This window comes from Andrographis paniculata, unplaced genomic scaffold (genome assembly GCF_009805555.1).
Source record: "Andrographis paniculata isolate CXL003 unplaced genomic scaffold, ASM980555v1 Contig45END, whole genome shotgun sequence".
Lineage (NCBI taxonomy): Eukaryota > Viridiplantae > Streptophyta > Magnoliopsida > Lamiales > Acanthaceae > Andrographis > Andrographis paniculata.
The window spans coordinates 1,736,593-1,761,439 of record NW_026137579.1 but is presented as its reverse complement, the minus strand read 5'-3'; the positions used below and the strand labels follow the sequence as shown (position 1 = coordinate 1,761,439).

Below are 24,847 nucleotides of genomic sequence, written 5' to 3'. Positions count from 1 at the left end.
TTAGATATTAAAAATTGTAATATTATTTGAGTAAGTCAATTTTTATTACTTTTTAAAAATATTTTACTAAAAATATATACTATAAAAATTATAAATAATTGATTTTATTAAAATTTATAATTAAGTAAAAAGAACACGTTGATTCAGTTTAATTATAAAAAAAAAAAATTATACTATTTGAATTATTGTAAAAAGTTATTATAGTAACAACAAGTGTAAAACACACTGTGGGACCTCACATTATTATTATTATTATTATTATTATTAACTAACACTTTTAATTTAAAAATATTATATTCAAATAAAAACTAAAAACGAAAATATGAAACCTAAACTATATTATTTATTAATTAATCTCAATGTTAATAAAATAAATATATATTGGTGTGAAATTGCAAGTTCAACTACAGAGCTGTCATTATATTTTTTATTTTTTATATCAATTAATTCTTTTTTAAATAAATAAATATAGTTATATATCGTTTATGTTTATTATTTTTATAAATTAATTTATCTTAAATATATAAATTATTTGGATTATATAAAGTTTTATTATTCTAAAATATAATATTGATATGGAATTCGGCCTTTATTAAAGTATTACTCTCATTTATAAAAATATCTTAATTCAAAGTCAATTTCTACTTCAGTTCCCAAATTACAATAAAACACTCCCTAAGTTTATACAAAACATTCATAAAAGAAATAAATCTTTGCAAATTTAAGTGCTTGCTTTTTCTTGGGTCAAATTTTGTGGTTTTGATTTGGATCTTTAATTATTTCTAATCAAAATTTTGCAATTTTTGTTTTTAAAAAAAAAAGATTTCATTGATTTTCTATAATAAATGTGTAAATATAGTTTTGCCGCAATGAATATTGTGAAGATGATTTATATATCTGAATTTGGGATCAAAATTTAAATAATTGTCTTATGCACATTTTAACAAAAAATATTTGTTTATGAATTATACAAATGATAGATTATTATAAGTAAGAGATAATTATGATCTCTAAACTTCGTATTATTAAGAAACTTTATTATATTTATGCCTCCACTTAAAATATATAATTGACATCATGCTAATTTATACCTTCATATTATATACAATTTTATAATTAGTCGGGAATTATTACTGTGCTAATTTGAAGAAATCAATATTACGTGATATCTGTTAGTGCACAATATCCTATAGTACTGTGTTTGAATTTTGAAATTCATCAAAGTAACAAGGACCTAATTAACCACTTGCTTTCATGCAATATTTATCTATACAAGTGTTTAATTTATCCACATTAATCCAATATTTAATTATTAACGAGTAGGGAGATGTCATAATTATTAGTCTTGTAAAGCTTGCCCTCTATAATAATTATAGTTATATTTATATATAAAATTTCTGGGCTAGGGGAAAAAGTTGGGTAAATAAATAATTCATCATAAATTCCGACGAAATTCTTCTTAGATTTGCAAATCAAAATATGGGCCATCTTTTCATTATTTATCAATTTGAATAATAAGAAAAATAATAGAATGACTTTTTTAATAAAAAAAAAAAAAAAAAACATTTATAGTGATTTGATGCAACAAACGCACACAAATATAATAAATAAATAAATCCCAGCTGAAATTATTGGAAAACAAATAAAAAAATATGAAAAAAAAAAAAGAAAAGAAAGAAAAACACATGCAAATCTATTTATCTCTATCTCTGTCTATACATACTTACATATAGATATAAATTTATACATATATAGCAAACTAGCTAATATGGGAGCAATGATGCAGATTTATTTAGAAAATAGGGACATCATTAACCTTGTGAAAAAGGGCATGATTAGGCAATGCACAATTAATTACAAGTAATGGTGAGGTCAGATGAGGTAATTAACAAAAGTAGGAAATGTACACACACCAAATTTAAACACTTGTCACAGAAACAATGGCCAGTCAAAGAATATAATTAAAAGGTAAATCATTAAAGTTTTAATGATAGTTGGATATAATTTATACTACTATATATTAGTAGTAGTCTTTATGGTAAGAAACCCCACAAGAATAGAAGAATCATGGTTAGTGAAAGTAACACAACAATGATGATTATTCATATATATATATATATATATATATAGATAGATAAAATAACCCCACCCCACAAATTGAAATTGTAGTAAACATGTTTTAATTTGCTTAGCCTCTAAGGGGGAGAGATGAGTTGTGGGGCATCTAATTAATCATTTCAATTACAAGTTGAATTCTTAAAAAATTTCCATTATTACAATAATGTATATATGTATGAATGTAGACTACTCAATCATCAAAGAGTGATTGAAACCCTGATGAGGCAAAAGAGACATAAAGTGGACCATTCCTATATTTTTTTGGGAGGAAGTACTGCAAAATGTTTTACAATAATAGAGTATTGATCATCAACAGCTCTATTGATTTTGACATTTCAATGTTACCCAACAACAATACCCTACATAACATATATAGATATATATATATATATATCAACCCAACCAAAATAAATAAATCCCACTTTTTTTTTTTTATCTTTTAAGAAAATTAAATAAGTTATCATTTACGGAATAATGCTTCTGCTTTGCCTTTCTGGGTAAAATATGCTACTACTTATTACACAACAAAAAAAACCACTTATCTGACATAACTACAAGATTAGTAATGAACATAATAATAATAATAATAATAACTTAGCTAGGTAGAATCAAGAAATTGAATATTGGGATCCAGAGACAGTCCCATGTAGATTTGTTTGTGGATATGTGAAAGTGTCAATTTCATATATTAAATTTCTTTTGTACAAGTTAGGGAACCATTCTTTTGTCTCCATCAAATTGTGACAGACAAAATCAAATATTTTCAGAAATGATATGGTGTCTAGAGAAATCTATTACACTCCCCACCCCAAGTGGGTATTGAAATGTCTCAGTTAATGGCAGAGGTAATCAAACATGGATGGAGAGGGTGCAAGAAGAAGAAGAAGAAGAAGAAGAAGCATTTATGCTACTTAGTTAATTAAAGACATTATTTTGGTAATAGGTGATAATTATTCTCGATCTGAATTTAGTTCCAATGAAATTTTGCACAAGATATATATATATATATATGTATGTATGTATGTATATATAGTGATTATCTTATGGGGTCCCCTGCAAAGGCAATTGGCAAGTGCTTCTTCACTTACCTCTACCTTTAATTTGACTCTAGTATATATCTATCTGCTTCCAAGATTCTTTCCCAGCTCATTTTCTGTCCCCCTTTTCTCTGCATTCACTCTCATTTGGTTCCCATCATCAGGGCTTGCCAAAAATTAAATCTTTTTTTCTGTTTTTCACCAAACCTAGCTTTGCTGATATATATATATATATATATATATTATTCACTCTAGTTGGTTGGACGTGTGGGTGTACTGTAATGTAATGTAGTTAATCACATGGGGTGGGGTGGGGGGCATTTTGAATTGGCAGGACTGAACATAGTCCAAATTACTAAGTTGACGTGGGACCTTAGTCATGTCCGAAAATGGGTCCATAGGTGTTGCTTTTGAGGCTGTTATTTGAAGAAGAAGAGGATTAGTGATAATATACTCCATGAGAGCATAGGATGCCAATGTGACAAGAAATTCAAGGGTTACATTACAGGGCGCAATCAAGAACAAAAACAAAAACAAAAACAATCACACTACTTATTTATTAATTAATTCAATAGAAGATGAAATAAATTTGATAATCAAGAAAGCTATCTATCTTATAATTAATTAATGCAATTCCAACACACGTCTCTATCTCCACCTCATCTCTCTTACCTTTCGTTTTCGTTTTCATTTTCCCCCAAGACATGTTTGAGCCTTCACTGTCCTCTTCAAGAATCAAGAATCAATAATCAATCCTAATAAGACACAGAATTAAGATCAAATGGATTATCTCTGAGATTAATGTAAATAAGTAGATAGTGGTGATAATTAAGCATGTTCCATTCTCATATTCTGCCAAAACCAAAACCAAAACCAAGAATAAAAATTAAAACTTTAAAAAGGAAAATAAAAAACCCAAATTGGAAATAAATAAAAAAAAAAATACCCCAAAAGAAAAATCAAAGGTCTGACTAGTTTAATTACTAATGCTGCTGCAACAAGAAATGATCATATTCATATTCATATTCATATTCATACACCTGCAGTAGTACTAGAGCTGTAATGTTTAAGAATCCTGTTGGCTTCTCTGAGCCCACTGAAGTATGCCCCGTGAGTGGTCGAGTAGTGTGTTCTGTGCGTGGCTTCTCCGGCGAATAGAATTTGCAGCGGCGGAGTTGATTCATGGCTGCTTCTTTGCGGCAATGGCTCCGCCAGTGTGTCCATGTCGTCTATGGTTGATCCCACGGCGATGTAGCTGTATGATCCGAGGAAGAGGGGATTCGACCCCCATCGGGTCCTCATTACCTTCCCAAACTTGATCTGATTCCCATCGGGGACTGCTGCTCTTCCCTCAGCCTTGATTTCATTCCCATTGCAGAGCTGATCGCCATTTTGATGATGGTGATTATGATATTGATGAATCTTGTGATTGGATTTTGATGGCAACAAGTTTGAGAGAGTTGCGGCGAATCCCTGGATGATTTCCTCCTCCGGGAGGGACTCGAGCTCGAGGGCATCTTCCCCGGTGAACCAGGACAGGACGACTCTTGAATTCTGGTAGATCGGATGCAAGAAGGATGTCCTCCTGATCCACTTAGGAATCTTGTGGCTCCTGAATTCGGAATCGGGTTTGTGGAACACCATTTGCAAGAAGGGGAGCTTTACATCCTCGGATTCCTGATCAACCTCCAAGAACACCTTGTTCACAACCCCGTAACCAAGCCTTGAAATCGCGCCGGTCTTCACACTTGACAGTGGAGGATCAAACATGCCACAATCTTGGCTAACCCCACGCTTCAGAACTCCCAGCGAAACTGTGACGATCACGTGATCCGCAGACATGGTGGATCCGTCGGAAAAATGCAGCACCACCGGTCGGCTTTCATGGCCGTGGCCATTTTCCGGGTGGAGTGAGCCGTTGGTGCAGCCGCCGCCGGCAGGCTGCCATTGGATCCTCTCAACTTTCCGGCCTAATTGGATCATCCCTTCCGGCAGGACAGAAGCCAAAGATTCGATTACGCTGGAGTAGCCTCTGGCTATGGTAATCTCTTCCCCGGGAAACATTACATACTCTCTCTCAGCATTGTAATCCAAAGTCCCCAAATCGTCGGCCGACGTGAAAGTCCGCTGTACGCTCTCGTTCATCGCGTAAATGGCTTCCTCCAGGCTGTTCCTGGTCCAATTCCCAACGCCGTTTACCTCCGGGCGGTCGGCCGGAAAGCCCCAATAAGCCTCCAAACCCTGCCGGAGAAAAGCTCCGACGCTTAGGGTTCCGTTCTCAGCCCCCAAACGGCGCGACAGCTGCGTCAACATTTCGGAACTCAGCCCGATTTGGTCATCAATCGCCTTTCCCTGAATGAAATTCATCAGATTCTCGAACAATCTGGAGACAGGGTCGACGAGAGATGGATTGAGGACATGCCCACCTTCGGCTGCAGTGACGAGATCTTCTCGAATCCCGTCCATACACTCCCATGGCTTCTCAGAGCGGAGCAGCCCCGATTCCTGCGCAATTTCGTAAACCGGACTGCCCTCAATTCCATGGATCCAGGTCGCCCCCAACTCAATCCCGTCCCCGCAAAACTCCGACGAATTAATCCTGCCGCCAATCCTGCTTCCGCCCTCCACAATCATCAGCTCGAAAAGCTGCTTGGAGCTGCTCGATTTGTAGAGCTTGTTGGCAGCAGTGAGCCCTGCCATCCCGGCTCCAATTATCACAATTCTGGGCCTTTTCCCCACCATTTTCCTCCTCACGATCTGCACAACAAGCAAAGGCGAATCAATCAATTACAACCCCCCAAAAAAGGTCGATCGATGAGTTATGGCGACCAGCTGCGAGTAAGTGAGTGGGTGAGGACGAAGTGAAGAACAATCAGTTTACTGGAGCGGATATATAAGGCGAAGGCCTATTTGTGCTTTGCGATGGAATCCCTCCTCACTTTTGTTTTTCGTGTTCTTCAATGAACAGTTGTTGTAACTTAATTTAAAAGCCAAATTAATAAATAAAATGACAAGATGTCGCATTTCCCCCATCCTTTCCTCCCACCACGTTTTTATAAACATAACCTCCTTGTACCGAACACGTTTTTTCCAACCCTAGCCATGTCTGTCTGTATGGCTGTACATACATACATACATACCTATCGACTATACATTACTACATTAATTAGTTGGTGCAGTGTTGGATGAGCCCTCCTTTCTGCAAGCTGGCCAGTCAAATGACGACTGACACCCACGAACGTAATAAATTACTACTTAATTTAGTCATCCTGTGTCATTAATTCAATTAATTACTATCATTAAGGAACCTACATCTGCATTAATAATTAATTACTCAAGAAATAATAATAATAATAATAATAATAATAATAATAATAATAATCACCAACCACACATGTGAAATGAGTAAACGGACGGCCCACCTCAACTGAAACCACACTCTCAACGGTCCTCGTTGGTCAATGACTTTCACTCTCTCTTTCATTTTACACAATCGATCTCCGCCCTTCCTTTATACTGCTTTTACACCCCCAGGATCGTGCCACGTGTTACTTAATTAATTTGGACGAGATGAAAAATATATATAATCATTATTGACAAATAAACAATCAGGTTATTTAATTTCTAATTGATTTGTGACAACATATATAAATTGCAGGATAATATCATTAGTATTTGACTTATTGGCGTTATTAATTATGCAGTATATCAGAAAGATATGCTTAATTAATTAATTAAATAATTTTGATGGTGAATTGAATTGAATTGAATAGAATAGATAATTAAATAAAATTAAACAACAGCGGCCGCATCCAATCTTCATAGAATGCAGTGAAGATATTGGAGCATCTTGATTTGATTTTAAATGTTGGAAAGCCATAAAGGGTTTGGATTAAAGGAAATCATCCAAATCCAAAGTTGCATTGAAAGAGACTTGATGTAATTTTTGTTTCATTTCTTTTTTTTTTTTTTTTTGTTACATACTAAATTAATTAAAGATCATATCGTCCATAGGGCCATAATTTGATTCAACTTTAATTTCTTTTCATATGGATAATAATATTAATAGTAGTAGTAGTAGTAGTAGTAATAATAATAATAGGTTCCTTTTTTGCGTATAATGATTTGTTGATTGCCGTGGATCCCATCCCACAATGTAATAATGAAAGAAGATGCCCCGAACGAAGCTTAATTGTAAAATTCAATAATTAATAATGCTTAGAGGGATCGATTTGAAAGCTAAACATGTTGTAATGATGCATAGATAAGTTGACTACCACAATGTCCATCATGCCATCACGTAACAATATAATTAATATATATATATATAGGAGCAGCTGTTATATGTCAAGTAATATATGGTACACGAGTGATCAGTGTATATTTATGCATATCTCACTACATTTATAATACATCAGATATTATATTATAATTCAGAATATGTTATCTTATAACATAATATATGTTCAGATATGTATAAATATATGTCGGTCACTCCTATAGTATATATATTGATTCAATCAAATTAGCATCATATTGACTTAGTCGGATCCATACTAAATTTGCAACCCATATATATTTATATATCATTGTGAAAAATAATACTCCCTCCATCCCAAAAATAAGTATTCATTTGCTTTTTGGACGTAATTTTAGAAATATTAGTATTATATTGGACTACAGTAGGAATAAGTTAGAAATGACTAAAATAACCTTATTAGTATATGTGATATAAAGATAATGACATTTGTGTAATATATTATAAGTTGTAAGGGTATTTGTAATGTTAGGTAGATAATACAATTACTAAAAAAATAAATGAATATTTTGTTATGGAACGGAGTAAAATGAAAAAATTGATACTTTGTTATGAGACGGATGAAGTAATAATAATAATTTGGCTTCTGAATTAATCCACCTCCATTAGTAAATTATTATTTTTATTTTTATTCCTTTGAGTTCCAAACCCTAGCTACTCGATCACCTTGAGCACCCAAATTCACACACACACATATATATATATAAATATATATAGAGAGAGAGAAAGAGGTTTGTATATATGGGTGTGCATTTAATGAAGGCTATCTTGACTAGTGGACTTCATTAGGTCACTTGCAATTTTCCGGATCAACTAACGAGATCAAATATATTAATGTATTTTTATTTTTTAAAAATGACTCGATAATCCGCGGTTACCTGACAAATAAATCATAGTAAGCGAATCATGTATAATAGATTACTTGAAACATCGAAATTTGAACCATAACCTCAAGGTCAGAAGTTCATTCATATATCATCATAGGCTATTCCTAACTTCTTTATAGAATTATTATAAAAAAATATTTTTATTTGTCAAAACAAAAATATAGATCCACATTAAAATGTATATGTCAAAAAATTTAAGCATACATTTAGATGATATATATAATATATTTTAATTATAATATTTTTCAATAAAAATAATTTACTATATAAATATAAAAATAGAAATAAAGGTTTGTTTACTATATATATTTAATATATTAAAACATTTTTAAAATAAAATAACATAATATATTTATCTCAAGTATATACGAACACCATATATTTTCACATAGGATTGTTTACTCACACACACATTTTTTAATTTAATTATATATTTTTTTTTTTAAAAAAAAGCATCTAGTACACATTTTTCATTTAAAAATACTACTCCCTCCGTGCCATTAGAAGGGTGACATTTATTTTTTTACGTAGATTTTTTAATATTAGTATTATATTGGATTATAGTGAAAAATACAAAAATACCCATATTAGTATGGTGTAATGTAAAAGTAATGACATTTATGCAATATATTGTAAGTTGAAAGGGTATTTATTATGTTAGGTAAGTAATACAATTACTAAATTAAGAAATAGTAACCTTGTTTTGAGACGGACGAAAATAAAAAATAGTAACATTTCAGTTAGACGGAGAGAGTATTATATTTTAGCTACTATTCCCCTTTTTTTGGTTTTTTTTTTTTTATAAAAAAGGAAAAATATATATACCTGGGGATGTCAACGGGGCGGGTTCGGGACGGATTTTGCAGACCCCGGGACTCGCCCCGCTAGAAAATATTAGGACTCAAGACCCGCCCTGCCCCACTTCAACCCGGCTCCAGGATCCGTCCCATCTCGAACCCTCTGAATTCGGGGCCAACCCGACAAATCTGTTTTTTTTGTTTTTTCAAAAAAAGAATAAAATATTTTTTAAAAAATAATTTAATACTAAAAAAAAGTATGCGTCAAAGTACCAAAAAACTACCGTCCTAAAAATAAGAACAATCAAATATTGATCATAGTTCGCAGCGATGGCGGTCAGCTGTAGTCGCAATTATAAAGATAATGATAAGAGAAACAAATGCGAACATAAATTTGATTTAGAATTAAAATTCTATTTTATATTTAAAAATTTTTAAATAAAAAATAATATAATTTATATTGTATAAATAAATAAATTATAATAATTATTAAAATATCCGGATTCGGGTTCAAAGTGAAGTGGATTTATAGTAAAATCCGTAACTCACCCCGAACCGGCCGGATCGAAAACTCAAAATTCACAACCCGCCCCGAATCAAATTTTTTAAACTCGAACTCGCTCCATTAAGACCGGATCCGAGGCGGATGCGGGGCTACCCCGCCCCATTTGACATCCCTATATATACGCACAAGTAAACAAACCCTATCTTTTATTTTCCCCTTACCCTTTTCATAATGCTTTCATTTACTCTTACTTTTCACAATTGAAATACTTAACCGACACACAGATTAAATTTAATCCTTATCTTGGATCTAAAAAATAGTTGGACTGTAGCATATATTTTATTTGGTAACCATGACGATCCTTCAGTTATTATTGGGAAGGAATTGGTGCTTAATTTTGTATCTTTATTTTATATTAAAACAAAAATTAATTTTGTGTCAAGAAAAATATTTAATACTATATTTTAAATTAAATAGGCCCAAAAAAAAAAAAACTCCAAAACCAGTCCCAAAAAAGTCTTGAGCCACACAACACAATGTACATATAATTTGTCCGATCAATAATAATAATAATAATAAATAAATAAAATTGTGCTTTGATTATCCTTAAGATGGATATATATAGAGATTAGGTAGCAACTCAGTCCAGATTTATTGGCACACATTTCACTGATCAAAATATTTCTTGTCTTTCTTAAATATATAATATATATTTATGAGATGAGTTGATTTTTAATTTATCGAATATATAAATATATATTTTATTGTTCAATCTCAATCATTGATTAAAATTAAATAATTATTATTATCAACACCGAATAAAAAGCGGTTTATGGAAATAGCTTAGCAACCTCCCCAAGAAAAACAACATTTGAGATTTATTGTAATTTGGGCCAAATGCCCACTTACTAAAAATGGATCGGATCCTAATTCCGGACTTCTCGAAAGAGAGGAATTTTGTGGGTCCGGATCTGAACCCGATCCTCCAAAACCCAACAATTAAAAATGGATCGAATTCATTGACCCAGATCGTTGTTGATAGGATCCGACCCGAAAGTGCTCAATAATAGTCCGAGTATAAATACCTTTTCAGCGACCCTTTTGGCGGGAAATCGAACTGCGTCTCTACTCTTCTCTGATCTGATCCCATGTCGAGGCTTCCGGAGATAAACTCTCTCTTCGCGGCGGTCGGGTCCTACCTCCGATCTCAAGACTCGACGGCGAGAGTGGATGTAGATAGTTCTGTCTCTGATCTGAACCGGTCACTCAACTTGCACGAAGTTCCTAGGGTTCGCATTCTGGACACTGCGCTGTCTCTCATGTGCTTCACGGCTCCTCAGGTCGGCTCCGATGATGCTGTAAACATTAATACAAAAATTTGAATGTGACAAATGTCGTAACTTTCGTTGATTCGATTGCTTTTTTTATCGATTTGTTTGTCTTAATTATGATTTATTATTATTGTTGTTACTTTTACTAATTTTACGCAGGTCTATGATTCGATGATTGAATTTACTTTGAAAACAATTGTTGCTACACTTTCTTCTTCGATTGAGTGCAAGATGCTGACTATCGACAAAGAGCAGGTCTTAAGAGTGGGAGGAATGGTGTCAAAAAGTGACTGTGCTGATATTATGGAAGCTTGTGTTGACATTTTAAAGAAAATAGAGGGACAGAAAGGTTAATCTATGCTTTATCTTTCCATTCTCATCTAGTACTGATTTTTATGTCGCATGATCTTCTATAGATTTTGCCTGAGCGATGTGGATATCTTACATATTGTTTAGACATTCAACAAAATTATCAAACAAGAAATTAGCTTCAAGCAAGCTTTTCAGTCTCTATCTATGATATGGGAACTCTATAGACATCTCTCTCATGATTTAAAGGGGAAGTCCTGAAATCATATAGTTCACTAGCATTCATTACCCTGCAATGCCATCTATAATATGTTATAAGTACATCACCCATGAAATACCATTTTGATAGGCTAAAGAAATACAAATACCTGAGATATGCACAGGCTCTCTAAACATCTCATGATCCCAATTGTAAATTATTCAGAACATTATCCATATCCATATTTTGTGCTGCAGGGGATCTATGCAATTCACTCTTATATGCTGTCATAAGAATGGCATCTCTGGCTCCCTGTTTTCAGCGAGTAACACCATCAAGTATTAATTTTGGAATGAAGATCAATGATCCCAGAATTTTGGCTGCTGCCAACTTACTTGGCCATGGTCGTGATGAATTCAACTTTGGGAATGAAGTGGTACCTTTAAGGTGTGTGTGCTAACTTTGAGTATTAGCTGGACTCATTGGCTAGTGATTCCATATGCCATGGTAAAAATTGTTGTTACTGTCAGATACGTTATACGGTTACCTTAATCTTACTTTTTATAGGACTCTAGTGTTTAACTTCAGGAGCAACGCAAGAGGGAAAGACATGCTTTATTCTGCTTTATAATTTTCTCCTGCTGCAGCTAATGCGTGCTTTAAAATCTGTTGTTATCATTGAATAAGCAACATATTAAAGCTCTCATCTGACTTGGTTTGTTTCATCAGAAAATCTTTATCGATTTTGAATCTTTTTTTTATTTATTGTTTGAATGTTTGATTCTGATTTGATCTATTGTGCATTTTAAAATCATTGAATCAGTAAGTTAAGGAATACAAAGATGTAAATTGATTGCAAGGTTCAAGCTTAAGCATTTGTCCATGCATAGTGCACTTGGTGTTCCATGATGTTACTTTGGTTCTATAGGAGTAAAACTTATTGCTTAAGGATCAGAATACAGCCTTTAATTAGTGAGTGTAAAATTTTGTATGTATCTATCATTGCCCACTTATAAATCTGAACTATACGGAATTAAAAAATCATGTATACGAGGCTTAGTTTATGATATCTGTAAGTGGCAAATATGGCTAAAGCTTTTCCACCTCTGAAATATATTGTTTTGCAGGTTGCTGTTATGGCATTTAGATCCAATAAATTTGAAGAAAGATATATCCGAAATTTTGCAGGAAATTGTGGAAAGGCCCTTTCTTTCTTTCAGCATGGAGATACACAACAGACTAGAGTGGAGATCCAAGTTACTTTGCCTCGTGGTTTCTCCCGTAATGTTCATTGAGACAAGGGCCTTGTTGCATAGTTGGTTCTTAATGACGTAAGTATAATATCTTTATGTAGAAAATTTGAGTATATCATTAGACAGTGAAATTCCACCAGATAGATAAAAGCGTTAAGTGGATTTTAATTATTGTTAGCATTCTATCATAACAGTTACATTCATGCTGAGTAATTACTCCTATTGTAAGCGGCCTGATCCAAAAAATTATCAAATGTTATATCATTTGAAATAAAATGGATGCAAGATCATTTTTTGAAAACAGAAATCTCATTATACCACAATCTATCTTGTTTCCTTTAAACTTGATGCTCAATAAAGATCATGGTTATGATAATCATACTACTGTTGTACTCAAGTGGTGAATTGCATTTTGTTACAGGGGTTTGGCTTCTGTAATGGAATTACAGATCGACTTTGCTCAGCAAGTACTAGATGTGATTTCCAAACCTATGTGGTGGGGTTTGTCAATGGAAGTTGGATTGAAGCTCCCATTTTCTCAAGCATACTTTCCCCATGAACATCATCTATCTAGAATTTTGGCTGGACCTATTTGTCATGAATACTTTCAGCTTTTGCTTAACAAACTAGATGGTCCAGAAGCTCTGTATGGGAGCCATTTACGCACACATTCAAAGGAAGCTGAAACCAAGTTAAATGCAATAGATCATAAATCTGTGTGGTACATTTTTCTGTTCAAAACAATATCATTTGAGCCCCTTTATTTTTTAATCTTTAACTGTTTATTTTCTTGCTTTTCAGGGCTTTGGTGTTGAACTTCCCTCAATGGTTCTATTTTGCAACAATGTTGCTCTTTTACAATGAAAGTGCTACTGAAAGTTTCAGTTCTGCCACCATTGCTCTGTCAGCCAAACCTTATATAATGCATGATGTTCAAGTATCTAAGTCTACTGCTGCAGCAAGATTTATTGCATGGTTTCTGAACCCTATTGATCTGTCATTCCAGTCTCTCATGATTGATTGCCTGGTCAAAATGTCAGAAGTATGGACTTGGAAGTGCTCCAGCTCAACTAAATGTGACAAGGGAACAAGAGTTCATGGGAAGCAGATTACAAGGTTCAAATTACTAGATAAGGATGAAAAAAGTTCCAATGAGGGCAATACCTGGACAGTTATGTTGTGGCTTGGTGAACTTAAAAGCATGTATACTAGGTTCTTAGGAACAAAATCTAACACTTTCATCTCCAATACCAAAGAGCTTGGCACTCTCCAGTTCCTGTTAGTTAGGAGGATCCCATTAGGCATCTTGCTTGTGCATCTTAACCACCTAGATGAAGCAAGTTGTTCTTTAATTTTGCATTATGCAGCTACTGGAACCATCCTCAAGCTCTCAGACAAACCAAATATGGTACAAAACCAGAAAAGATGGAAATATAATCAGTGTGCGGACTCAGCTAGGAGGTGGATTGAACAGTGTACCCAATCTGAAGCTGTTGAAGGATGTAAAACTGTCTTTCACATAACAGATGTGGCAGAAACTATTTCTCCTTCTAAATTCGAAACTGAAGAGGATGCACTGAATTTCATTTTCCAACTGAAACTTAAGGCAAGCAATTATTTGTTGATGTGTATTAAGAGGTTACTTCAACTCAATATCGATGATGAGGGCATAAATATGCAAAGGGATCTATCTGCAAGGCTAGTCAGGTGGAGACGCCAGGGAAAAGATGTATGTCCAAGTAAGGATATGGATTTCGTGTGCAATGCTTTGAATATCTAAGAGCTCATAACCTAAAAGAAGGGATTGCAATTGTGTAGAAAATGTTCATCACTCACTACAAGCTACACATGTGATCAGGTAATCGACAAGGACAAACAATACAGGAGTATATAGACCACTGAACTTTGTAATTATTGAAATTTTCTGTTCTATAAGTTGCCTACATTTATTTTTCTGGTACTATGCATCATTTTACAAATCTGGCCCTATGCTAACGAAGGCCCTGTTCCCACTACCTTGCCTGTATATTCAAGGTGGAAGAATTGTGGTATCTATTGCTGTTGGAAGAATCTATTGCCTGGACCATTGTCATCTCCAAAACAATCAAGAGGCTTGCAGAGCTTCAGAAACAAAGACTGAAGATAAATAATTGAATATATAGAATCCCTGTATACCCTGTACGCTGTATTCCAGTTCATACTGTTCTCTTAACTAAAGAGATTTTTGATGGGTCACCTCCCCATTCTTCAAACACCACTAACAGGTTCCCTCTTGGTTTCATCCATGAACGTGGAAGGTGGTACCTGCACATTCACAGTTTTACAAGGGTGTTATAAAGTCTACTCAAATGAACCAGGTAATATACATTCAACTGATCATGAATTTTTTTAATTTTACCATCTCTGAGATGGCTGACCACAATTCCTCCTGCATTTCTTCTCAGTGAATGTGCCATTGTAACTGCACCCACTACATTGCCCTGATGCTAGGTATCCAGGCCAGTGCCTTCCAATGCTGTTTCCGTTAATCCACACTTCCCCTTTTGCCATGCTGGCCATATCCAATCCCAGTGGATCATTTCCTTTAGGCGCATCGAATGTTGCCTGGAAAAGACCAAAACAGGATCATGTCCATATTAGCACAAGTGTGCATCAGGTAGATGAAGATGTTGAATCTTGATTAAAGATTTATTTTAAATGTGCTAAGCCATGGCTCACTCTATGCCAAGTCAGAGGTTGCTTTTGAGCAAACGCTGATCCCTCTACCCACTTAACAGAAGAGCTTCCACCAATAGTGTGAAGCTGTAGTGATTCACCTTTCAGTCCAACCTATCCATGCCGAATATGCAAGGGTAAATCCAATAATGCTTTATTCTTGTATTAACTGTATAAATATTTAGAACTCATGACATTTATGGATCAGGATTAACCTTGTAAGACCATCTCTGATTGGACAAGTCTCGGGTCCCCTCATTGACACCCTTCAAAGTGACCGGACCAAGAACTCCTGTGTTCCACTTCTCGTAGTGCAGGCCTCCATTCTGAGATGGATTGAATGAAGTTGATTTGGTAATTGTTCCATCTAAACCTAGTTCTGTGTATAATTGTGAAGATTTTAACAAACCGGTAGGCCAACAGTGATGCTAAGCAATGATATCTTGTTAACACCAGCTCTCAAGTTCACATATCCCCTAAAAGTAAGCTTTGGGCTCTTCAGGCTCCCGTACACGCTCCCTACAACAAAACGAGAAGCAGCTTATGAACATGAAAATGGCTGTGGCATAGTGTTGAAGAGAGGATGAACAACAATGTACCTGACCACTTGCCATTGATGAAGACATTTAAGGCATGGCCTGCTGACATAACCGTGAGTTGCGGCCATTGTCCAGTCTTTAGGAACCCTTCATTGGAAGATATGTTAACTCTGCAAAAAGCAGCAGGTACTTAAGGTAACGGTACATAGCTTCCAGTTTGGAGAGATTATATGTAGCCACAAATAGCTATGACAAAACTTACTGTATCAGGTACCATAAATAATCAGTGTTGTCTCTGGTAAGATTTGTTTGCTCCAACAAGCCTGCCACCTTGAGTGCATCATTGTCTTCAGCAGAAGGAATCTCTTCACTGTAAGACTGCCATTTTAATTCAACACCTGCAGGCACCATCTGCGCCGTGGAGCTTTTGGAGGTAATCTGCAACATTATTGTAATCCAAAATTACAAAACATGACTGTGATTCATATTTGCTCGCCAACCTATCGAGGTTATCTTCTTACTATTGCAGTATTATAAACTACAGTCTTGCAGTCAGGCAGGATACTGATGGACCATGGCGGCAACTCATATTGCACATTGCGAAATGTCAAGTTTGTAGGATACATCGGGTCATAGTTGGAAAGAAAAGCAGCACATTCTCCGGTCTTGGAGGTGAACGCATGAACCTGGGAACAGAAACAGGTGATTGATAGTATTGTAGAATGAGTTGGCCAGAGAAATTTTCATGATTTCTAAACTACCTCTTGGTTTCTTCCAGGCCATGAAATGTTGGGATAAGATGAAACTAAAACCGGTTCGCATTGCTTAATCGCTTTATGTAAATTCCTCAGGTGCCCCCATTTTGGCTCGTTTAGAAGTCCTATTTGGTTCCCATACAAACAGCAGTGCATAAACTTAAGTCAGAGTCACACACCATGTCCAGGCAAGGCATACAGTATCCTGATATCAGATGTTACCATATTCATCTATTGGCGCATCGTAGTCATAGCTGGTGGCAACGAAAAGACCAGCTGAAATCCGACCAAGATTAGTTCCTCCGTGGTACTGCAGGCAGCCGAGCAACAAAATGTAAGTCACATTTCTTCCAAATTCATTTCTAATCCTTGGACAATGCTCCCAAATGGAAAACTAAAATTACCATGTAATAGTTGAAGTACGAACCATTATTCTGGACGAACCTCGCCACAGCAAAGGCCAAGTCTTCGACCGGTCTGTGGGTAGATGTCTCACCAAACTGTGTAAACCTAACAGACAGACATACAGGAGATAGAGTGACCTGATTGAATTGAGGATTCAATGATGAAGATCACAACTGATATCTCAAATCATTCACCATCCAGTCCAGGCTTCGGTCCACATCTTGGGCTTATACGGTTTGTTGGGATGAAAATTTTCACAGTAGAAGCCATTGCAGGTATCGATCTGCAGAATTTACACAGTAAATGGAAGAAATTTGTAGGTAAAAGTTCTTACAGGGAGACGGTAGGAAGTCTTTACAATGGGATCAGGAGCAGTGTCTTGTTTACACATAATCCATGGAACACCGGTGTCCAATTCGAGAGCCATTTTAGCTGCCCACAGAGTATAATTTGTGCCAGGAGCCCCGATTTCCCATTCAATCGGTCCGTATTCATTCTCTATCTGCATTTTCATTTCATAAAGATGATCAAGAGCCAAAATGGATTCATGGAAAGTAAAGCTAATGGCAAGCAAAGATTTTGAACCTGAGACATGATTATTGGCCCTCCTTGTGGCCCAAACAACTTCTCCGACTTCATCAACGAGACGACCTTTTCTACAAACCGTTGCATTGCCACCTTCATCACAATCCAACAATGAAGGAACGAACAATCAAGAACGTCGTTAATTGAACAATGTAATCAACCTATGCATTCAGTAAACAAGCGGGAGCAACCTCGAACGATGTATTGTTTGTCCTGAACTCTATTCCCGGCACATATTTCAGCCAAACAGGGAAGCCCCTGCATCGAAAACTTGTAAGTATGTTCCCAATCAAAACTAAACTACAACATTGGCAAGTGAGATTACCCAAAATTCCATTCAGCACAAACATGAGGGCCAATCCTGAGATGAACATAAAGTCCTGCCTGATGTACAGTCTTGATGAACTTGACAAGATCAAACCTTCCCTCAAAATGATACTGCACATACACACAAACATAAAACAAAGATTGATTGATTAATTGATTGGCTGGCTTAAGTCATCTTCCAAAATCAATTGCAAGTTAGTTACTTGTCCAGGTGATGGTTCATGGCCATTCCAGAATACATATGTCTGAATAACATCGACGCCTCCATCTTTAGCCTTTTGTATGAGATCAGGCCACATCTATCCACCCCAGAAAACCAGTAGCAGTAAAGTATTGGAAAGAACAATCAGGAATAATTTTGTATTTATATCAAAAGGTTGATTGGATTTACCCCAGGGGTACTTCTGGGATAGTGAATTGAACCAGAGACAAGAATCCTTCGCTTGCCATTGATGATAAAAGCTTTGCCATCGTAGGAAACGTTGGATCTAACAGAAGGGAATGTGTAGAGCAGTGTAAACACCATCACATTGAAGGCCACAAAAAGCAAAGTCACAATCAACACCTTCGTCCTCATCATTCCCCATATTGAAGAAGAACCCATAGCTCATTTGAACAGAAACTCTACAAAGCACAACCAAATTCCTCTGCTGTTCAAATCAAAGTCCCTTCAATAAACTAGGGAACTTCTCTCTCTGCAAATATAAGTTTGAAAAGGAGAGAGAGAGAGAGAGAGAGAGAGAGAGAGAGAGGGGCAAATGATCCCTCTTGCTTGTTTAATGTTAGCTCTTTCTGAAAGGGACATTATAGAAATGAATTTGTAGTGATGGTTATACACGTTGCCTGGTTTCATTGGTGGGCTCTCTGAAGAATTTCATTCTCTGAGGTGGGAGTGGTGAAATGCTCGCCAATCACCATTTCCAGCTCACCCTCGCTCAGAAAATATATATTCTTGGCCTCCTCGAACGCAGGGCAGTGCAGGGCGAAGAAGAATGGTGGAAGCTTTAAAAATAATAAAAAAATAAAAATTAGATCTTTTTTTAATGTTGTGAGTGATGGGTGCTTTGTCACATTGGATGCATTTATTTCCGATACTAACAGTGCAGCTACAATAATTGCTGATACTTAATTAATCAATTATTGCATAATCCAAGCAATAGACTGGTTAGGGTTCTTGGTATGTCACTGGTTCTTGATCTGATTGGATATATTGAGTGAGGCTTGTTATAGTTAATTTGAACCCTAACCAGAGAATTGTTTGCATAAATCTCACATGTGTAGATCTGATCCACAAAGGGGCTATGAGATTATTAATTGGGGATACCCACCTTCGACAATTAGGGCCACCTCCTTCGTGTATTTATATATCCCTTACTTAATTGTTTTGGCCACATATAAATCATCTCATTTAGAACATGTGAACAGAAAGAAAATGGAGTTCATATGAAGTCAAGAATCCAGTTAGGCACCCACCAATAAAATCATTACATGCATCCTTACCAGGTGGGATTTTTTTTTTTTTTTTTTAATTTTTTAAATAGGGTTTTCTTGAATGTATTTGTGAATCTTGATCTTACACTTTATTTTTATCATGAATCAAACACGTGCATAAATAGAGTCTTTTATATCCATATAAATGTGATGGTCAGGAAGTGCTGTCAAAGCCCAAAGTAATAATAATAATTCGATCATTGCTAACATTAATCACTCACTCACGAGTTGCAATACAGAATTGTCTGTCAAGAGTTATCCATACACACACACAGGGACACACAGGCTCACAGATATATATTTAAATAATCATTCCAGCTAGATACTGATTTATATAGATCAGATCATAGTGCCTAATAACAACTATTGGTGTCTGTTCACAAGATTTTTGCAGTAAAGAAAAGGTTTCTAAAATAGCAATCTTATTCTCATCGTTAAAAGTAGTTAAAACCCAGATAGATATTTCGCCAAGAATTTCAAGCAAGATATGGTTGGACATGGGCACCAATCTTAAACATTAATGACATTTACGCTTTGCCATAGCCATAATGAATGGTTTAATTACTATATACATATTTTTATTTTTTGATTTACTTATTTATTTTTGTAATCTTATCAAATTAAAATAGAGAGACCCACCACTTTATTTATGTTGAGTGTCGGCACGCAGACTATTGATTTTGATATTTTTTCAGTCTTTGTCGTGACTATACATATGCTTATTTTTTGGGGACTTATCTTAATCTTTCAAGAAATTTTGTAGTACAAATATCATTGAGATACTTATATTCATTGGGAAGAAAACAAAAACGTAACTTTCAAAATACCATTCACTTTTTTGTATGCCATCAATACAAAATATATCCAATGAGTGATCCCAATTCCCATATTCAGGTCTTGTGATAGATGATCTATAGCAAATAAATAATACATAAAATGGGCTGGTTCAAATTTACATAAAGATCAGCCCATTAAGGTCTATTGCATTTCTTCAATCAAGTGAGGCCCAATACTAATTCCAGCGCTTTCTTCAAAGCAAAACCTAGAATACATAAAGTCGTGCTTCTAATTTACACAGTCTCAACACTTTTTTTATACTTAACAAATAGGAGAATGACTTTCTTCCCCAAACCTAATATGAAACTCCACTATATATATATATATGTATGTATAGATTCTTTGACTAGTACTTTGCATCTGTATGTACGTATAATGTATGTATGTATATATTGTGTGTATTGTTGGTAACAGGACTTAGTGTGTTCTCTTGACCAAAGTGATCCTGGTTGGGTCTCCACCCCACTCTTCGAACACTACCAACACATTCCCTCCTGGTTTCAGCCATGATCTTGGCACATGGTACCTGAATACACACACATACATATATATATATATATATATAAAGAATCGAACTTTCTTGCAAAGACGAGGAGGTAATGAAAATGGAAGTGATGAATGAAATACTGTACCATCTCTGGGAGGGCTGACCGCAGCCACTCTGGCATTTCTTCTCACTGAAAGTTCCGGCGTAGTCGCAGCCGCCGCAGTCGCCTTTGGCTATGTATCCCGGCCAGTGTCGCCCTATGCTCTGCCCATTCACCCATATTTCTCCTTTCCCCATGCTTATCATGTCCAAAGCCAACGGATCATTCCCTGCCGGAGCATTGAATGTTGTCTGCACCACCAACACTTTCAGTTCATCTTCATCATAGTGTTTTGAAGATGATCTAAAATTTATGCATTGATGATCATGAATCAGCTCACCTTGTACCATGTTAGAGGCTGCTTTTGGGCTATTAGGGACCCCTCTACCCACTCGATCGAAGAAGAACTTCCTCCGTTAGTTACAAGGCTCGTGGCTTCGCCCCTCAGACCAGCCTAATCGATGGAAATACAGAGAAAGAATCAGACAAGCTTTTTTATGTTTAGATGAACGAACTTCGTTGAGCATGACAGACCTTGTAAGACCATCTTTGCTTCGACAAGTCGCGAGTCCCTTCGTTGAGGCCTTTCAGAGTCACCGGGCCAAGTATTCCCGTGTTCCATTTCTCATAGTGCAGCCCTCCATTCTGCCATGGATCGATTATTACAGAACTCGAAACAGAAACTGTAAGGAAATTGCTCAACTCACCGGTAGCCCAACAGCCACGGAAAGTAGAGCAATCTTGTTAACTCCAGCTCTCAAGTTCACGTAGCCGTTGAACGTTAATTTGGGGTTGCCCAAGCTGCCATACACCGTCCCTATCATCGTCATAATCGAACCACAACCTCATGAGAAGCTGTAATAAGACCGATCATAGGCTTCATACAGTTAGTTCATGGGTGCATTGTCTTGTTACCTGAAAGCTGACCGTTGATGAAGACGTGCAGCGCGTGGCCAGCCGACATGACTGTGAGATATGGCCACTGCCCGCTCTTCAGAAACCCTTCATTAGAAGATATGTCGACTCTGCACAGGATCGAAGCGCCGCGTGAGATAACAAAACAACCATTGATAATTCATAAGGATATCATGAGCTGAGTGAACTTACTGTGTCATGTACCATAAGTAATCCGACGAGTCTTTTGTGACGTATGTTTGCTCCCACAAACCTTGCATTCCGAGCACGTCGCTGTCGTCTGCAGCAGGAGTCGCCTCGCTGTATGATTGCCACGCGAACCCACTGCCCACCGGCACCATCTTTGCCGGGGAGCTTCTGAAGCCAATCTGCAAATTCCAATCCCATCCGTTAGTAAAAAATCTGATACATTCTTAGCTTCTTGTACTATAAAGTTTTACTAACTCTAGCAGTGTTATATACTGCAGTCTTGCAGTCGGGAAGAATGCTGATGGACCATGGAGGCAAATCGTATTGCACGTTCCGGAATGTCAGCTTCGTGGAGTACGTTGTGTCGTAGTTGGCAAGAAACGCAGCGCAAGCTCCCGACTTTGATGTGAATACATGAACCTGAGGATGGGATAATCAGCTCGATGAGGCGCAGTCGATTAATAGAGAACATAATCACTTAAGTTACCTCTTGATTTTTGCCGGGCCAAGTGACTGTTGGATACGACGAAACTAAAGCAGGCTCGCATTGCTTGATTGCTCTGTGTAGATCTCTGAGGTGCCCCCATTTCGGCTGGTTCAGAAGCCCTGTTACGCAGCGTATCAAACAGATTACGAACATGGCGCGCGAGAGCTAAAATTAACAGGTTTCGCGACAGTAATGTTGTTAGTTACCGTATTCATCAATTGGAGCATCGTAATCGTAGCTTGTGGCGATGAAAAGGCCGGCTGCAGTTCGACCAAAATTGGTTCCTCCATGATACTGTGGACAACGAAAAGGAATAAGCATGAGCTAGCTATTCGGATTCCTTCTTTCTTCGACAAAATGCGCCTGTTTTGAATAGCTATACGTTACCATGTAATAGTTGAAGAAGGAGCCATTGTTCTGGACAAACCTTGCCACTGCAAATGCCAAGTCTTCTGCAGGCCTGTGAGGAGGCGGTCCGCCATACTGTGTAAACCTGCAGGACTCAAATAAGATCGATGATGATCGAAACAAAGATGAAGAAAATGGAAAGAACTGATTGTATGTTCAGTTTCTTACCAGCCACTCCAGACTTCAGTCCACATCTTGGGCTTATTCGGTTTGTTAGGACGGAAACCTTCGCAATAGAATCCGTTGCAGGCATCGATCTGTAAGAGAAATGCTATGAGCGCCGAAATTATCCAAACATAAGATAAAGATAGAAAAAGTTTGAGAAAATTTCTTACAACAGGATCAGGGGCAGTTTCTTGTTTGCACATCACCCATGGAACACCTGTGTTTGTCGACACAGCCATTTTTGCAGCCCATGCAGTGTAAGCTTTGCCGGGAGCGCCAATCTCCCACTCTATGGGTCCGTACTCATTTTCTATCTGTGACCTTATATTGATTAGATACAAAAGTTTGCAAGTTTTGTATTTATAAGAAAAGGCAACGACGAAAAGCACCTCCCACCTGCGACATGATTATAGGCCCTCCCTGAGGCTCAAACAAATTCTGTGACTTCATCATGTTGACGATATGCACGACAAATCTTTGCATCGCGACCTTTTACAATCACAATCAATGAATAACTGTCGTATGTATATATTGAATAAGGCGCGGAAAAGGACAAGGACAGGGCGCGTGCCAAACCTTGAAAGGCTGATTGTCTGTTCTAAATTCGATTCCACGGACATATTTCAGCCACACCGGAAATCCCCTGCATCGAGAAACAGAGGATCAAAACAGAGTACGTTGCAGCCATAAGTGATTTTGCCTCATCTTCAACAATCCAATATACATTGTGGATATAATGTTACCCAAAATTCCACTCTGCACAAACATATGGACCTATTCGGAGGTGGACGTAGAGCCCGGCCTGGTGCACGAGTTTGATGAACTTGACAAGATCGAATCGTCCCTCAAAATTATACTGCAAGAACATGAAGACATATTGGTTTCATTTCCTTCTGCTGAGTCAACAGAAGACTGAGCAATGTCTAGATTTTACAAGCAATGCATTACTTTTCCGGGAGACGGTTCGTGGCCATTCCAGAACACATAAGTCTGAATTACATCCAATCCTCCATCTTTAGCCTTTTGTATAAGATCAGGCCACATCTGCTCACAGGATTATTTTCATTAAGAGGCTAAATCATCAAACTAATTATAATTAAGAAGGAGATTATTAAAAATTGAAAAATGTTGGATACCTCAGGGGTGCTTCTAGGATAGTGAATGGAGCCAGAAATGAGTATCCTCCTCCTGCCATTGATGATAATGGCTTTGTCGTCGTATGAAACAGTGGCTATCACAGAAGAACATGCGAGCGACAAAAACAGTAGGAATAGAAATGGTTTGATTCTCGAGATTGCTTCCATTCTTTTGGGGAGCGAAGATGCTTGTGTAACTGTTGGTGGTGTGGTGTGAGTATTGTGTTGCGTGAAGACAAGAGTGTGGAGTGTAGTGTGAGGAAATGGGAGACGCTGAAGCAGCTTCTTTATAGAGAAGAGATTGAAAAGTGATGGGACCGACCCCACTGTGGATGAATCGCTTTGGATTGGAGCTCACCATTGCTGACAAGGAAGAGAACTTGAGTCTCATCCAAATTCGCAATCGCCGTAGCCTGCAACTTCTTTGAAGCCCTAATTTTTTTTGTGGTGCGACAAAAATTATACAATCGAAAAGGAAGGGAAGTTTTTTTACTATCATATTTTATTTATTATTATTATTATTTTATATGTGGATATGATTATTAAAATACA

General features: G+C 36.6%; 4 protein-coding genes across 6 annotated transcripts; 1 reads left to right on the top strand and 3 right to left on the bottom strand.

The window, feature by feature from the left end:
• Positions 1 to 4,110: 4,110 nt before the first annotated feature.
• LOC127252049 (probable polyamine oxidase 5) lies at positions 4,111 to 6,193 on the bottom strand. Of its 2 annotated transcripts, XM_051276048.1 has the most exons (2): positions 5,582 to 5,838; positions 4,111 to 5,507 (listed from the first exon to the last, which is right to left on the bottom strand). In XM_051276048.1, exons 1-2 carry the CDS (start codon positions 5,696 to 5,698, stop codon positions 4,188 to 4,190), a joined length of 1,437 nt encoding a protein of 478 aa, XP_051132005.1. In that variant the 5' UTR covers positions 5,699 to 5,838; the 3' UTR covers positions 4,111 to 4,187. The 2 variants fall into 2 exon arrangements, with proteins under 2 accessions (XP_051132005.1, XP_051132003.1); XM_051276046.1 differs by having other exon boundaries at positions 4,111 to 6,193.
• Positions 6,194 to 10,793: 4,600 nt separating this feature from the next.
• On the top strand, positions 10,794 to 14,534 carry LOC127251748 (uncharacterized). 2 transcript variants are annotated; one of them, XM_051275600.1, is made up of 6 exons: positions 10,794 to 11,002; positions 11,249 to 11,342; positions 11,759 to 11,948; positions 12,629 to 12,832; positions 13,176 to 13,475; positions 13,556 to 14,534. In XM_051275600.1, the coding sequence occupies exons 1-6, from the start codon at positions 10,811 to 10,813 to the stop codon at positions 14,532 to 14,534; spliced, it is 1,959 nt and encodes a 652-aa protein (XP_051131557.1). In that variant the 5' UTR covers positions 10,794 to 10,810. The 2 variants fall into 2 exon arrangements, with proteins under 2 accessions (XP_051131557.1, XP_051131556.1); XM_051275599.1 differs by having other exon boundaries at positions 11,153 to 11,342.
• Positions 14,535 to 14,641: 107 nt separating this feature from the next.
• Positions 14,642 to 19,030, bottom strand: LOC127251747 (beta-galactosidase-like). The gene is made up of 18 exons (XM_051275598.1): positions 18,472 to 19,030; positions 18,284 to 18,379; positions 18,079 to 18,191; positions 17,945 to 18,011; positions 17,754 to 17,846; positions 17,527 to 17,670; positions 17,363 to 17,451; positions 17,168 to 17,273; positions 16,986 to 17,073; positions 16,770 to 16,888; positions 16,530 to 16,694; positions 16,271 to 16,446; positions 16,069 to 16,178; positions 15,879 to 15,988; positions 15,685 to 15,795; positions 15,473 to 15,583; positions 15,153 to 15,358; positions 14,642 to 15,058 (listed from the first exon to the last, which is right to left on the bottom strand). The coding sequence occupies exons 1-18, from the start codon at positions 18,682 to 18,684 to the stop codon at positions 14,950 to 14,952; spliced, it is 2,226 nt and encodes a 741-aa protein (XP_051131555.1). The 5' UTR covers positions 18,685 to 19,030; the 3' UTR covers positions 14,642 to 14,949.
• A 1,466-nt stretch (positions 19,031 to 20,496) lies between these two features.
• On the bottom strand, positions 20,497 to 24,646 carry LOC127251922 (beta-galactosidase-like). The gene is made up of 18 exons (XM_051275871.1): positions 24,296 to 24,646; positions 24,108 to 24,203; positions 23,903 to 24,015; positions 23,736 to 23,802; positions 23,556 to 23,648; positions 23,330 to 23,473; positions 23,163 to 23,251; positions 22,974 to 23,079; positions 22,793 to 22,880; positions 22,587 to 22,705; positions 22,355 to 22,519; positions 22,103 to 22,278; positions 21,911 to 22,020; positions 21,703 to 21,812; positions 21,530 to 21,640; positions 21,336 to 21,449; positions 21,041 to 21,246; positions 20,497 to 20,934 (listed from the first exon to the last, which is right to left on the bottom strand). The coding sequence occupies exons 1-18, from the start codon at positions 24,461 to 24,463 to the stop codon at positions 20,826 to 20,828; spliced, it is 2,184 nt and encodes a 727-aa protein (XP_051131828.1). The 5' UTR covers positions 24,464 to 24,646; the 3' UTR covers positions 20,497 to 20,825.
• Positions 24,647 to 24,847: the final 201 nt, after the last annotated feature.

Excerpts from the sequence above, each read along its gene's own strand:
- LOC127252049 (XM_051276046.1), bottom strand. The coding sequence starts at position 5,897 with ATGGTGGGGAAAAGGCCCAGAATTGTGATAATTGGAGCCGGGATGGCA.
- LOC127251748 (XM_051275599.1), top strand. The coding sequence starts at position 10,811 with ATGTCGAGGCTTCCGGAGATAAACTCTCTCTTCGCGGCGGTCGGGTCC. Across the intron at positions 11,003-11,152 it reads TGTGCTTCACGGCTCCTCAG|GTCTATGATTCGATGATTGA; the intron begins GTCGGCTCCGAT and ends AATTTTACGCAG. Across the intron at positions 12,833-13,175 it reads CATAGTTGGTTCTTAATGAC|GGGTTTGGCTTCTGTAATGG; the intron begins GTAAGTATAATA and ends ATTTTGTTACAG.
- LOC127251747 (XM_051275598.1), bottom strand. The coding sequence starts at position 18,684 with ATGGGTTCTTCTTCAATATGGGGAATGATGAGGACGAAGGTGTTGATT. Across the intron at positions 17,452-17,526 it reads ACACTGCTCCTGATCCCATT|ATCGATACCTGCAATGGCTT; the intron begins GTAAAGACTTCC and ends TAAATTCTGCAG. Across the intron at positions 15,989-16,068 it reads CATCAATGGCAAGTGGTCAG|GGAGCGTGTACGGGAGCCTG; the intron begins GTACATTGTTGT and ends GTTTTGTTGTAG.
- LOC127251922 (XM_051275871.1), bottom strand. The coding sequence starts at position 24,463 with ATGGAAGCAATCTCGAGAATCAAACCATTTCTATTCCTACTGTTTTTG. Across the intron at positions 23,252-23,329 it reads AAACTGCCCCTGATCCTGTT|ATCGATGCCTGCAACGGATT; the intron begins GTAAGAAATTTT and ends TTTCTCTTACAG. Across the intron at positions 21,641-21,702 it reads CCGTGGCTGTTGGGCTACCG|AATGGAGGGCTGCACTATGA; the intron begins GTGAGTTGAGCA and ends GATCCATGGCAG.